Raw genomic sequence first — 12,799 nt, 5'->3', positions numbered from 1 at the left:
AAAATGGTTTTGCATTATGCAATGATAAATGTTTACAGCAGTTGTATACATTTTTGTTAAATTCAGGTCCAGTTAAAATATATGTAAATAAAAAGAAAAGAAAAGTATTTTCAACTAAATAAAATTTTGAGGATAACAAGTATTTTTTTAAAGTAGTATTTAGTATGAAAATTTATCCTGTAATTTGAATGGAGTTTTTTTTTTAAGTGTGTAAAACAGTGTGTAAAATTCAGGGAGTCCAGGCATAAACTTCAAAAATATTATCAATCAAATCCAATTTTGAATAAAGCAAGTCTATGAGATTAAAAATCGAGTTCAGAATCACCTTTGGTTAATTATGCCAAACTAGAAATCTAAGGTTGAACTGAGTGCATGGCATTGTGGGATACAATATTTCATGCAATGCGACTTTATACTGAATATTTTGAACCCGTGTCATCCAGGTACGTGCAGTCCGTGCACAGTATATATAATGAATTCTGTATTTTTTTTCTTAAAAAAATAGTAGTTAGTATGCCAGTTTATACTGTACACTAAATCCAATTTTGAGTAAAACGAGCCTTTGAGATTAAAAATCGAGGTTGGTATCACCTCTGGTTCATCTTTCCAACTAGAAATGAAAGGTCGAATCGAGTGCATTGCATTGTGGGATACAGTACTCCATGCAGTGTGCTCAGGTTGTATACTTCACATTTTGGACCCTCACACTGTGAACTGTATACAAGCTGCACAAAATTAGCAGGTAGTTTGCCATCCTGAGCACCTCCAAAATGATTCTTTATCTCTGATAGACAAAAATGAGTTCAACTGTTACAGTGACGGATACAGTGAGCATCTTGATGGCACCTGTGTGGTGGTTTTGATCCCTCATAGAAGGACACCGAGAGACAATTCTGATGATTTGTGTGGATTTTTCCACCACTGCTGAACAGAAGCTGCCTGTTGTGCAGCCGTGTCTGGTTTGATTGAAGCCTGCTAGCACTCGAGATGAAGCTCAGCTAGACAGGACCGCAAGAGTTCTGAAGGTCACTTTCTCACCGTCTGACCTCGCCGATCTGTCTGTTTATTGAAAGGTCCGGGCTCGAGCCAACAGGAGCGGGGAATGCGCTAGCATTCCAATGAGAACATCTCTCCAGCGCTTAAAATATGCAGTGATGAATGCCACGAATTAAACTGCAGCTAACAAACCCACAGGAGTTTATCTAACACTAATTTGTCCAGATTCTCTTCCGCACCGATGGACGAAAAGAGATCGGAGAGTGAAAATCTCACGTGCACTCACCTGTGAAAGCCCCAGGTATATGGACACTGTCTCTGAGATGTACAAAAACCTCCCCTCCTTGTTTAGTGCAAATACAAATCCATCCAGGGACTGTAGAGGAAACAGAAAGAGAGAAAGAGAAGAAACAAGTCAGGCGAGAGTCTCACAAATAGCTTATTCCTCACAGCTCAGAATTGCAAACAGAACCACATCCCGTGTGGAAACCACTGACAGATCATTAAAGAGCAACAATTACAACATCAATTAACAGCTTCAGATCACAGACGCCTTAACTCTAAGGGATGGTGTGAACGATACATAAATATTAGGCAAAAAACACCTCATTCATATAAATAAAGGTAGCGGAGTTGTTTTTTCCAAACCAATTATTTTGTTTTTCAGCTAACTGAATTTCATTGGTCAACTCAATCACACAGACATCTGTCAAAAAGTTTATACATCAGATCGTGATAAACAGTAATGTTATATATCAGGATGTGCTACCATGTCAGGCAACATGAAAAGAAAATTCACATTATTTTCACCAAAATGAATCTTATTGTAAACAATTAATCAGTGCCTGTCAGCGTTATTATAGTTAACTTAAAATAAAAAAATAAAAAAAAATAATAAAAAAACCTTAATGTCTACATTAAAAAAAAACTATATTAATAGACGTTAAAAAAAACAACAACAGAGCAATAAAAATCACAAAAACAGACAAAATAACTAAAACGTAATAATAAAACATAAAATATACAAATAAAATGAATTCAAACTTATTAATAAACATATAGTAGTATCTCCATTATACTAAAAATAATGCTGATGCAAAATAAAAATAACCAAAAATTGAATTAATTTCTCAATTAAAAAATATTTCTCACTAAAAAAAAATTCAATGCAACATAACAGCACAAAGAACACAAAACCACATTAAAGCTAAAGTGCTTGATTGTGAACAAAATCATCTGTGATTGGCCAGTGACACACTGCAGCTGCAAAATCACTTTTTATTTAGCATTGGTGTGAGCCGCTAGCACAGCTTGGCAAGCAGTTGTGTTTTCAGTGCCATAACAGTTTTCTGCCTCTGCTTGCTCGTTGAAAATGACAACACAGGCTTCATTGGAAAAACATGCTTGTGACGAGATTTCTGCAAAAGGATATTATGTTGCTTCTTTCATGTTTCATGCTTCGCAGCACTTTAAAAGCGAAATGTCCTGTGAGCGGTGCTAAAACCGTGTTCAGTTTGATCTGAAACATAAATCTGGCATTGTTGGTTGTTACAGTATGTGTATTTAAATGCACTAAAAGGTTAATGTTATACAGCATTTGAAAATAACGGACCACTAACACTAAACACTACTATAAACTCAAGTGACAGTGTTAATAAAAGCGAATACGACATAGAAACGCATTTGCTGAAGCAACCAGCTTGCTTTTACAAGTGCACTGCTGTACTAGATGAGCTACAGAGCAAGTTTGCTACATCAGAAAAGCTATACATATGGATATAGTTATGTGATGTACATGTCAAATTGTACTAATTATTAAAAAATAAAGCACTATGGTACACCTGTCATAACACAGTGTTGTGAAAATACGTCTTTATTTATCTAAAATCTTGTTTTACTGCCTGTAGTGTTTAAGCTAGAAACTGCAGTGAAATGTCAGTATAGATATGCTTTTGGAGTTTTGAAATACCTGAAATGAAAATATCTGAGATGGCTTGAAGAACACGGATGAACTATATACAGGTATCGCTGTGGTCGTGTGTTTATTTTCTTCAGTTAAGTGATCTCTGATCAGTTTCTATCTTCTTTTTTATTCAGCTCTCGAGAAATGGATGTCTTAGTCCATATTAGGAATTTCCTGGAACGTCATAAGCTACATTACTTTTGTGAGGCATATTTGTAGTTTTTGCGCAAGGGCACCCTCTGACTTGAGTATATATATATATAAAAAGAACATTTAATGCGTAATACCATGCTTAGCAAGCACCGCTAATGAACAACTACCGGATCACAGATGCCATACATAAATACTCTGCAAAACAAAGCCCATAGATAAAAGTCACATGCATAAGAAAAGAGCAGTTCTGTTGGGTCATTTCTGCATTTCTGTATCATGTGTGCATCGCTAGGAGTTGTGGACTAAAGGAAGCCCCATGGTACGGAAATCACTGCTGGAGGTGCTGCTGTTGGGTCTCCAACAGTCAACAATTAAGACATTGAGGTCACATGGGTTAATTACATATTGTCTCCCACTGCCTCAGATAATCTGTAGGATGATGCACCTCGGGCAAGAAAATGCCAGAAAGGAACGACGACAAAACAACAAGTTATTGTGCACAATGTCACAGCTGATCTGATCACCTTTTTATGAAAATCAGGTTTACACAGACGGGGTGGAAAAGCATCCCTCTCTTGTTTATTTGCAAGTTTAAAGCAGCATCGGCAGCTGGCAAGAGAGCGTGGGTCTCTACTCGCCGATAAAACAGCGCAGCCTCGGGCTATTTACAGCGTGCTGATATGCAGCTGACAACAGCACGTCCCACGGCGGCCCGCTAGCGCATCACTTCCTCCCTGAGCACGCATCTGCTGGAGGTGATGTGTTAGACTTACGCTTTACATTACACCGCGCTAATGCTAATACTAGCCCATTATATGGCACTTTACATTTGAAATGCTAATATGCCAATATAGATGCGTTAACATAAATGCTACACTAACACGGATGCTTATTTACATTACTTACAGCAACAAAAAGCTTCAAGGGACTATATTCTACACATTTAGCATTTAATTTTGCCCCTGAAGTCCACTTATAATATCAGTCAAGGTTTCCTGCACCAAAATAGTTGTAAATTAGCCTTAACTGACCATGTTTGTACCCTCTCGCTGACCCTCAGGGGCCGTTCACACAGAACACATTCTTGTTTTTTTATCAAAGCTATTTTTTAATTGTTAGACTATGTAAATATGCCAAAAACAATCATCTTTATTAAGATGTGCCTTCTTTTTAAGTAGTTTAACATTTAAGAGGCATTTTAAAACAATAGACCAATTAGATAAATCTTTCACATGTGCAAAAATCTGATTATATTAGCAATATGGAATCATAATGGGTACTAATGTCTTTCTGGTTTCTAATATATTCTGTAGGAACAGCTCCTTAAATTGAAGTTTTTTAGAATACATTTTTAAAATACATTAAAACTTCTGTAAGCAAATGACCTGTTGCCTTCTGAAATAGACATTTTTACATTGAGATATGTATAAATGTATATACATACACATACATATATATAAACACAGTAAACCAGAAATATTGTGAAATATTATTACAGTTAAGAAAAACTCTTTTCTATTTTAACATCTATTGAAATGTAATTTATTTCTATGATGCAAAACTGGATTTTCAGTATCTTGGCTCCAGTCTTCTGTGTCTAATATGCTTTTATGATATCTAATATCCTTTTTTCCCTCTCTCTCAAGAAACATATCGTATTATTATCAATGTTGAAAACAGATGTGGTGCTAAATATTTTTGTGGAAACTGTGATATTTTTTTTCAAGATTTTTTGATCAATAATAATAATTTTAAAAAAAAACAGCATTTATTTGAAATCTTTTGTAACATTATAAATGTCTTTACTATCACTTTAGGTAGATAGAATGTGTCCTTGCTGGGTCCTAATTTCTAAAAAAAAAAAAAAGTGTAAAATAAAATTAAGTGTAAAATCATAATGGGAACTAAAAAATACACTACATTCAGTCTGTTCTCTCAAATGATGCATCTTGATTAAAGAGCACAAATCCTGGCCTTCCATTCTCCTCCATCCCCGTCAGTTCATCTATGCACCGAGAGACCACCGTTCCTCCCCAGTGGAGGGTCTTTCTGACCTGAGAGAGACTCCTCAGGCTCTGACACGGCCTCCTGCGTCCCTGAAGACACAGCCCTGGCTGTCAGGACGGACCCGCAGCAGTCACCTCCAGCCAGTCTGCAATCATCTCCTCCCTGTTCACCGCTGCTCTTCCTTCAACCGCGCAGCATCTGTGGGCCAGGTCTCTGAGGAACACTGCGTGCCTCCGCCTGGCTCCCCTCCATGATAAACGGCCTCTGTTTACAGGCTAACCACTGTGTAAAGTGCACAATAAATCACTAGCCAGACAAACTTCTGGGGGAGAAAAGTGTAACATTAAGATGGGCCTTTTTTGTCATTTGTTTAAAGCAGTCATGCCTTGCAAGCAGCTTCTCTCTCTCTGTTGTCTAAAGTGCTGAGAGAAGGAAGAAAGCGTCTCACAGAAGGGAAATGAAACTCTGTAACGGTTACGGATCTGCACACTTGACCTTAGGCAGCAACAGCAATAGAATCCAGATAAAGATTAAATGTAGACAAAATTAAAACACATAAATTAAGCTTCTTTAGGCATGAGTTATTCACAAATAGCATTAACAAGAGACATATTTAATTGTAATTTAGCATCATGCAAATTAATTGAATTTTCATTTAAATAAAAAGACATTACTTGACTGAAAGTCTATTTTCAAGTTTTTTTTTCGTTTTTTTTTTCGCTAATATTTATTTTGTCAACACAAAATTAAATTTTACCCTATTGCCTTTCTTCATAAAAAGTAAATAAGTTCCTGGACATATTGTACAGAATATATATTAGTGTGAATTATTCAAAAAGTTTGGTCTTACTGTGGACACAGGCAAATTAAAAAATAAAATAAAAAAATTAATAAAAACAATTCATAGCATTTTTCTGCCCCGAAACTACTATGAAACTATGATTCTTTGCTTCAGTGTAAGGGTTGGTTAGATGCTACAACTACAGACCACAAACCCTCAAGCAAGAACACACCGGCCTTCCAGTGCTACAGCATTAACATGGTCTGTAACTCAGTAGCCTTGTGTTTTCTTTAACAAAGGACAAATATACGTGAGCTGAAGGACACACAAGCTGGTAAACATCAATCTAGTCACTGCACCCCGGCCAGAGCCACTGCACGTCCACATTAACACACACAGCGGACGCCAGGCGAGAGCAGCCTCATTGACTATTAACATATCATTAACTATTAGGTCAGACAAAATGAAGAGGGAGAGAGAGGCAGAGAGGAGCGGGGCATCTGGCGATGGGGGAGATGCCTCATGTTCATCTCCTCCAATCTCATCCCTCCTTCCCCTCCAAACTCCAACAGCCTCCGTGATGAATAACTACAACTGCAATTAAGACTTCTCACAGGGCTGGCCAACCTGAGCATGTGAGCATGCGGACTCACTCTCACAGGTACTGAGCTACAGGACTCCAACATGGAGCTTAAATTAAGACTTAAGCCTCTCTCAAATACATCATAGGTTGGAGAACACAGGCTTAAAAGCACACAGTAAACATTTATTATACACAGTACTTGTTTTATTTCAGTCTTATTTTCTTTTAGATGACTAATTGAAACGTAAAACTAAACTAAAAAAAATAATAAAAATATACATAAAAAACACAAACTACTAAAAATGGCAAAAACACAACAAACATACTAAAACTTGAACTAAAATGAAAACATAAAACATAAACTAATTCAATATGAGACAATTAGTTCAAATTTAGTGCACTTGCCTGAAAAGTAGAAAAAAAAACGACATTTCTACTGAGATATATATATATTTTTTACTGATATTCATAACGCCCTTTAAATAAAAGCCATCCATTTTTAAGTGAGAAATGTAAATTATATATAGACTGTCTTCCCCCAAAAAATTATAAATAAATTTGCATTCAAGATTTCAAGATTAAAGATTTTTATTCGTCACATACACGATTATATAGAGAACATATAACCAGCAGTGAAATGTGAGAAATGTGCATCATAAAATAGTTAGCATAAATATAATAATGGGATACATAATAACAATGACTACAGTATAAATTATTAATTTACTTAAAGAAAATTACTTAATTAAATAACATTAATAATTAATAATATTGTTACATATAGATTATTTTTATTAGTATTGTTAATTATATTATTAATAAATATGATAACTTATATATAAATTGTTTTAGAAATAAAACAATTAAAAATCAGTTTGCATTTCAGTTATCAGACATATAAGCATAAAAATAATAAGGATAATTCAATCTCAGTCCATCTCTACTGAAAAGTCTAGTACAACAAATTTAGGATTCTTGAGAGCTTTCCATTCCAGATTGGTATCAGGTAATATGTTGACAAAAAAAATCGGTGCTATCAATTATTATGCTCAAAATAATAAGTGTGGATGACCCAAAACTGTTATGATCTGCTGCACCATAAAAACGGATGAAACTGACTCAAATTTCAACCTGGAGTGACTGAGTGAGACAGCAGATGTGTGTGTGTGTGTGTGTGTGTGTGTGTGTGTGTGTGTGTGTGTGTGGGAAAAGTGACATACAGACAGTAAGAAAGTGTCTACATGTGTGTGAGAGAAAAAGACAGATGAGAGGTGTTAAAACAGATCTCATCAGAACTTCTAAATTGCTGCAGGAGCCGTGAGAGATCTTTTCCACTGAAGTCAATTTTGAGGCTGACAAGCCATGTAGAAATGTGCAAATATGGATGCGCGGTATTGATTTCTTTATTGAAGGCACCAGCACGGGAGATGCTCGAATCACTCATCCTACCCCTCGCCGAGACCTCTTTCAAATAAGAGCGTCGTTAGATTGCTCATTTCATATGGGGCTTAGCGTTGGGGGGAGGGGAGCTACTCGACATGCCATATTTATTGGCCTGCTTCACTCCAAATGACCTACAACAAGCATCCGTTTAAAAAAGGAGAGGTGTGAGAGCATCAGATCTCGCTGCTTGGCTCTCATTCAACCTTTCAACATATCCTCAATCTCAGAGTCAAACATCTCCGCACCTACAACAGGAACGGGAATTGGAAGGAAATTAATGGTTCTGGTTGCTATGAATGATTCCAGTTCTTTAATCGAATTCCAGTTCCATTAAATGATGGAAATATTTGGAATAAAAATGATTTATCATAATCATTGTCAAAAATCAGAAACACAACAATAATTGAAAATGATTTCTCAGTATTAAATATGAGACACATAAGCATAATAATAAAATAAGTACAGAATCAGTCATTAAAAGGCATTGTGAGTCAATCACTACTGAATATGCAAAAATAGCAAAAATAGGTAATTTCCACTGCCAAATCATGCTATAATGTGACAAAAAAAGTCTAATGTAGTGCAATAATAACATTTTGAATGAATTAATATTACAGTACTAAACAGTACTGTATTGTATCTGATCGTGCTCTCTCTCACTCTTATTAATGCAAAAAATGGAATATAATAATAACTTACAGAATTTTAAATAAATTAAAAATATTTACAACTTATATATTTATTGCTGCTGTTATATACAGTGTAAGTAAAAAAAGTAAAAAGGTAAATACAAAAATAAAAAATAAATAAAAACATATTTAAAAAATAAATAAGACATTATAATAATTAACTTAATTTACTAAGTTTCCAGTATTTTAATTAATATCATAACTTATTATTTATATTTATATAATTGTGCCCTGATACAATTGCCTCTCTGTTGCCAATAATTTCCTGTTACTATCAACAGAAAGTGCAAAAAATGTAAAACATAAATAGTGTTGTCTCTTAGATACTGCCTTTAGATACAGAGTTGCTGGACAGCTGATGTCTGAAATCTAAATTAGCACTCCTCACCAGAGAGGATGACAAAAGCACTTCAGGAGCAGAAGAACCAATGCTGGCTTTCCTTGCTACTCCACTTTTCCAAAGTTCCTTCGGGTGACTAGGCAACAATATTGTTTCATCTTCCCTCCGCGCCAGGATTTAATTAAGTGATAACAGTCACCTTCGGGTGATGACACAGGACAATAATATCTGGGCTAAAGGAAAACGCTGAGACTGGCCAGCACGTATTATCATGAGCAAAGATAGAGAGAAAGAGAGAGGAAGAAATCCGTACTTTACAAACACGTCTGGGCTTCATCCAGGTTAGACTCGGGAAGAGGAAATATTTTCTGAGTCTAATCTGAGGGTTTAAGGGGGGGGGATTTAGCTCGAACCTAAGAGGATTAAACATCATTTGAATGCTTATGTGTTTAAACACAGGCTTAATAAAACAATATGACGTCAGTACAAACAAATAGGGGGCTTGACTTGACACTAAACATATGCACACATATGCATTTCCCATAAAACCTGCATAAAGTAACCCCATAAACTTGCATGTCTGACTGAAACAGGAGATTTAACAAAAATAATAAGCAGGACTTGATTTTATCCATCAGAGTGCTAGGAGGCAAAGCAAGTTAATGTTTTGTTTGTACAGTAGTTTTGTTTTAATATGCACTAAAGAATTGATAACAATAAGTTCAGGAACTGTTATGAACTAAATTCAGATTTTTTAGCTTTCTGCTAACATAAAATCAAAATGCATGCCATATGACTTGGACACGTGAATTGTAGACCGTCCTGGCATTTAACCTCAAGCTAAAATGGTTAAATCCTGCAGGAAATGGAACAAAATAAAATCTGGAATATCGCAGAGATCCTGCAGAATGAAAAAAAAATGAAATAATGAAAAACAGAATCAAAGATGAGTTAATTATGAAGAACAGACAAAGAAGCCTAGAGATATTCACTGTAGCCTGGCTGAAAATTCAGCAAAATTTCCTCTCAAAATGATCGCAATGACTGAAATTAATTTTAATGACATTTATTTCTCAAAAAACAGAGCCACTTATTCAAAGCTTTCATGAAAGAAACTCTTTTAAGTGCACTGATCCACTTTATACTTACACTATCATTCATAAGTACTGCAGAGTTCTGCACTTGAAATATATATTTTTAATTCATACTCAGTAGATACAAATGGTCCGGAAAGATTCCCTTAGAATACTGTACATACAATCATTAGTATGCAGGATGATGATTTATTCAAACAATGATAACGAGTTCAGTCTTTTAGAGATGAATAGTAAATGATCATGTTTTTTTTCTGCAAAGTTTGGCCTTTTTATAAAAGAAAAATGAATTTGTCGCAGCTGATGATTTGCTATGCATTCATGCACAATACATAAGATACATGATAATGCAGAAGTTTTGTTGTGCAGACCCAAGGCCGGTCCAGACGGGGTACGGCGGTCCTGCAGGTAATGAGGACCTTCAAACAGTCAACACTGATTGCCTTCTCCTGTATGAAAACGTCTAACAATGACTGCTCAGAAGCCCTTCAATACGGACAGCGATCACACACACACACACAATCGCAAACGCACGCACATATCTCAGCGATGCCTCTTAAGAAATCGCATAGGGCCTGACCACCACAGTCTAATTATGCTAATTGCTTCAATGCCCTTGCTTTATTTATGCATGGCGTCTAAGATAAATAAGAGAAAATTGCTTCGGATCTAACTGTATTCATTTTAGAATGCAAACTAGCCCGTGTTTGTTATGAGATTGCTGATGTGTTTACCCCTGAAATTCTGCAGGTAATTGCAATTTTGATTGTACATTTATTTTTCCCACTGACAGTCCCAGGACTGCATCTGTTCTCAGTTTTTATAATTAAATGCTTTGTAATATTTAAGCACACCGAATGGAAGAAAAACAGCACACATTAGAATATTTTATTCACCAGACTGAATAACTCGCTCAGGGGGATCAAGACACACTGGGAGAATGAAAATGCTTGAATTCTAGAGGTTTTGTTGAGGGAAACATTAAAAGGCGGAAATTGGAATAAAGGGTGAGATATATGTGTCTCGTTATCGGCCTGAGAGTTTCGGAGGAAAATTTAAAGACCGTTCTGGTCCTAAGGCTCAAAACATACTGTATCTAAACAAGCTTGATTTCACATGCTGAAATGTGATTCATAATGCACCGCAAATGCACAGTGCAAATCTATGTGCTGCCACAAGGGGAGATATAGTAATTCTATAGGCATCTCTTTCAGGTCAACCTGTGTTGCCAAGTCAGTGGTTTTGCTGTGGGACTGGGCTACTTTTATATTGTTGCCAACCTGTGGGTTTTTTTTTTAGTCTGCGGGTTGAAGCAAAATGCCTCACCTGCCTGACCCCAGGAACACAAGTTCTGGCCGTGACTGGGCTAGTTTTGAGTAACAATTGGTCTGTTTTTTTACACAGACCTGGCAACCCTGAGGTCAACTACCGTCATGGTGGATTTATGCTTTCATAATTCAGATGAGGTTTATTATAAGTAGTTACTGTAGTATCACATTTGTCTCTTAATATAGTTTAGTTTAGTATATTTATCCATAAAGCACATTTACAAACAACAGAAGCTGAAATCAAAGTGCCGTACAGGTACTCTCTAAAAAAGTAATATATTTAAAATACATTAATTTCATATTAAGTACAGTTCAAATCTATTAAAATATATTGTGCGAGACTTACTGATATAAAAATTATCATTAAACTTTACTTGGATACTACTTGTGCACAAGGCACTTTTTTTATATTAAGCCTAAAATGTGTTTTAAGGTCACTATTGATGAAGATTGTATGATTTATGAATAATATTTAAGGTCTTTAAATGCAAGCTATGTAAAGTGTACCTGAAGTACTTGCAATAGTTTCACTATAATTTAATATATCTTTAGTCAGACTTCAGCACTACTTCCACGCAATTAAAGTTCAAAATTAGGCCTACTTGTTACAATTTAGCAGGCTTTAAGTATATTGTTTAATATACAAAAAGTACAAAAATTATGAATAAAATTTTTTTTTTAAAATAGCTCAGAATATTTTTTACTTCAGAGAACAGCTTCTCTTTCACTCTTTTGGATAACCTCAGCATTTAACATAATTTAGCTGGAAAATACATAGCTGAGGTTGTTTTGATGTTTCACATCTTAGATCTAATAATAATGTGTTTAAGTTCAATAATAGACCCTCATTCTTCTATATGGAGAGTTTTCTCTCCATGCATGTGTTGTATATCAAGAGTTGGGCGCAGCACGTCATAAATTCATAAAATTACAATTGATTCCTCTGAGCAGAGGGAGAAAACAACAAACATTTGCCATCTACTTTAAATGAATGAACTCATCTCTCCCTCATGCAGAAGTCTGAGTGACTCACATGGGCACAGTTACATCGGGCTGAGTTTTACCTGGTCATCTGGGGTAAATCATTGCTGTCTTTCAATGCTTTGTTATGAGGTATGGATTTCACCTCTGTGATGGAGCTTTTGAATCTACTTGAAATGTTGAAATGACTTAACCATGAAGTATTTGACCTTGATTAATCAAAACATGGATCTTTCTCACCCATAGGCCAATTACAACTGGCCTTTCGACAAATAGAGGTCCACTTCTGAAAGTTTCTCTCTTTGATCCCATTCCATGTAGAATAACAATCAAGGATATCATTGTATAACTCAAAATGCATACTTAAAGAACTGGTTAAATGATTAGCTTACTAATTTGATGAACTGATAATGGCTGCACTGAACTTTTTGCTGTTGAATA

The 12,799-nt window shown here is 35.5% G+C and overlaps 1 protein-coding gene across 3 annotated transcripts in view; it reads right to left on the bottom strand.

The window, feature by feature from the left end:
- LOC109048378 (neuronal PAS domain-containing protein 3-like) overlaps positions 1-12,799 on the bottom strand; it is a 407,723-nt gene that overhangs the window by 209,084 nt on the left and 185,840 nt on the right. For all 3 annotated transcript variants that reach the window (XM_042743215.1, XM_042743217.1, XM_042743216.1), the window contains one exon: positions 1,283-1,372. In XM_042743215.1, the coding sequence (XP_042599149.1) occupies positions 1,283-1,372 (90 nt within the window). The remainder of the gene's footprint in view (positions 1-1,282; positions 1,373-12,799) is intronic.

The sequence above is a fragment of the Cyprinus carpio genome, chromosome B17 (assembly GCF_018340385.1).
Source record: "Cyprinus carpio isolate SPL01 chromosome B17, ASM1834038v1, whole genome shotgun sequence".
In the NCBI taxonomy this organism is placed as follows: Eukaryota; Metazoa; Chordata; class Actinopteri; order Cypriniformes; family Cyprinidae; genus Cyprinus; species Cyprinus carpio.
The sequence above is the reverse complement of the archived record's forward strand: the minus strand, read 5'-3'. Positions and strand labels throughout refer to the sequence as shown.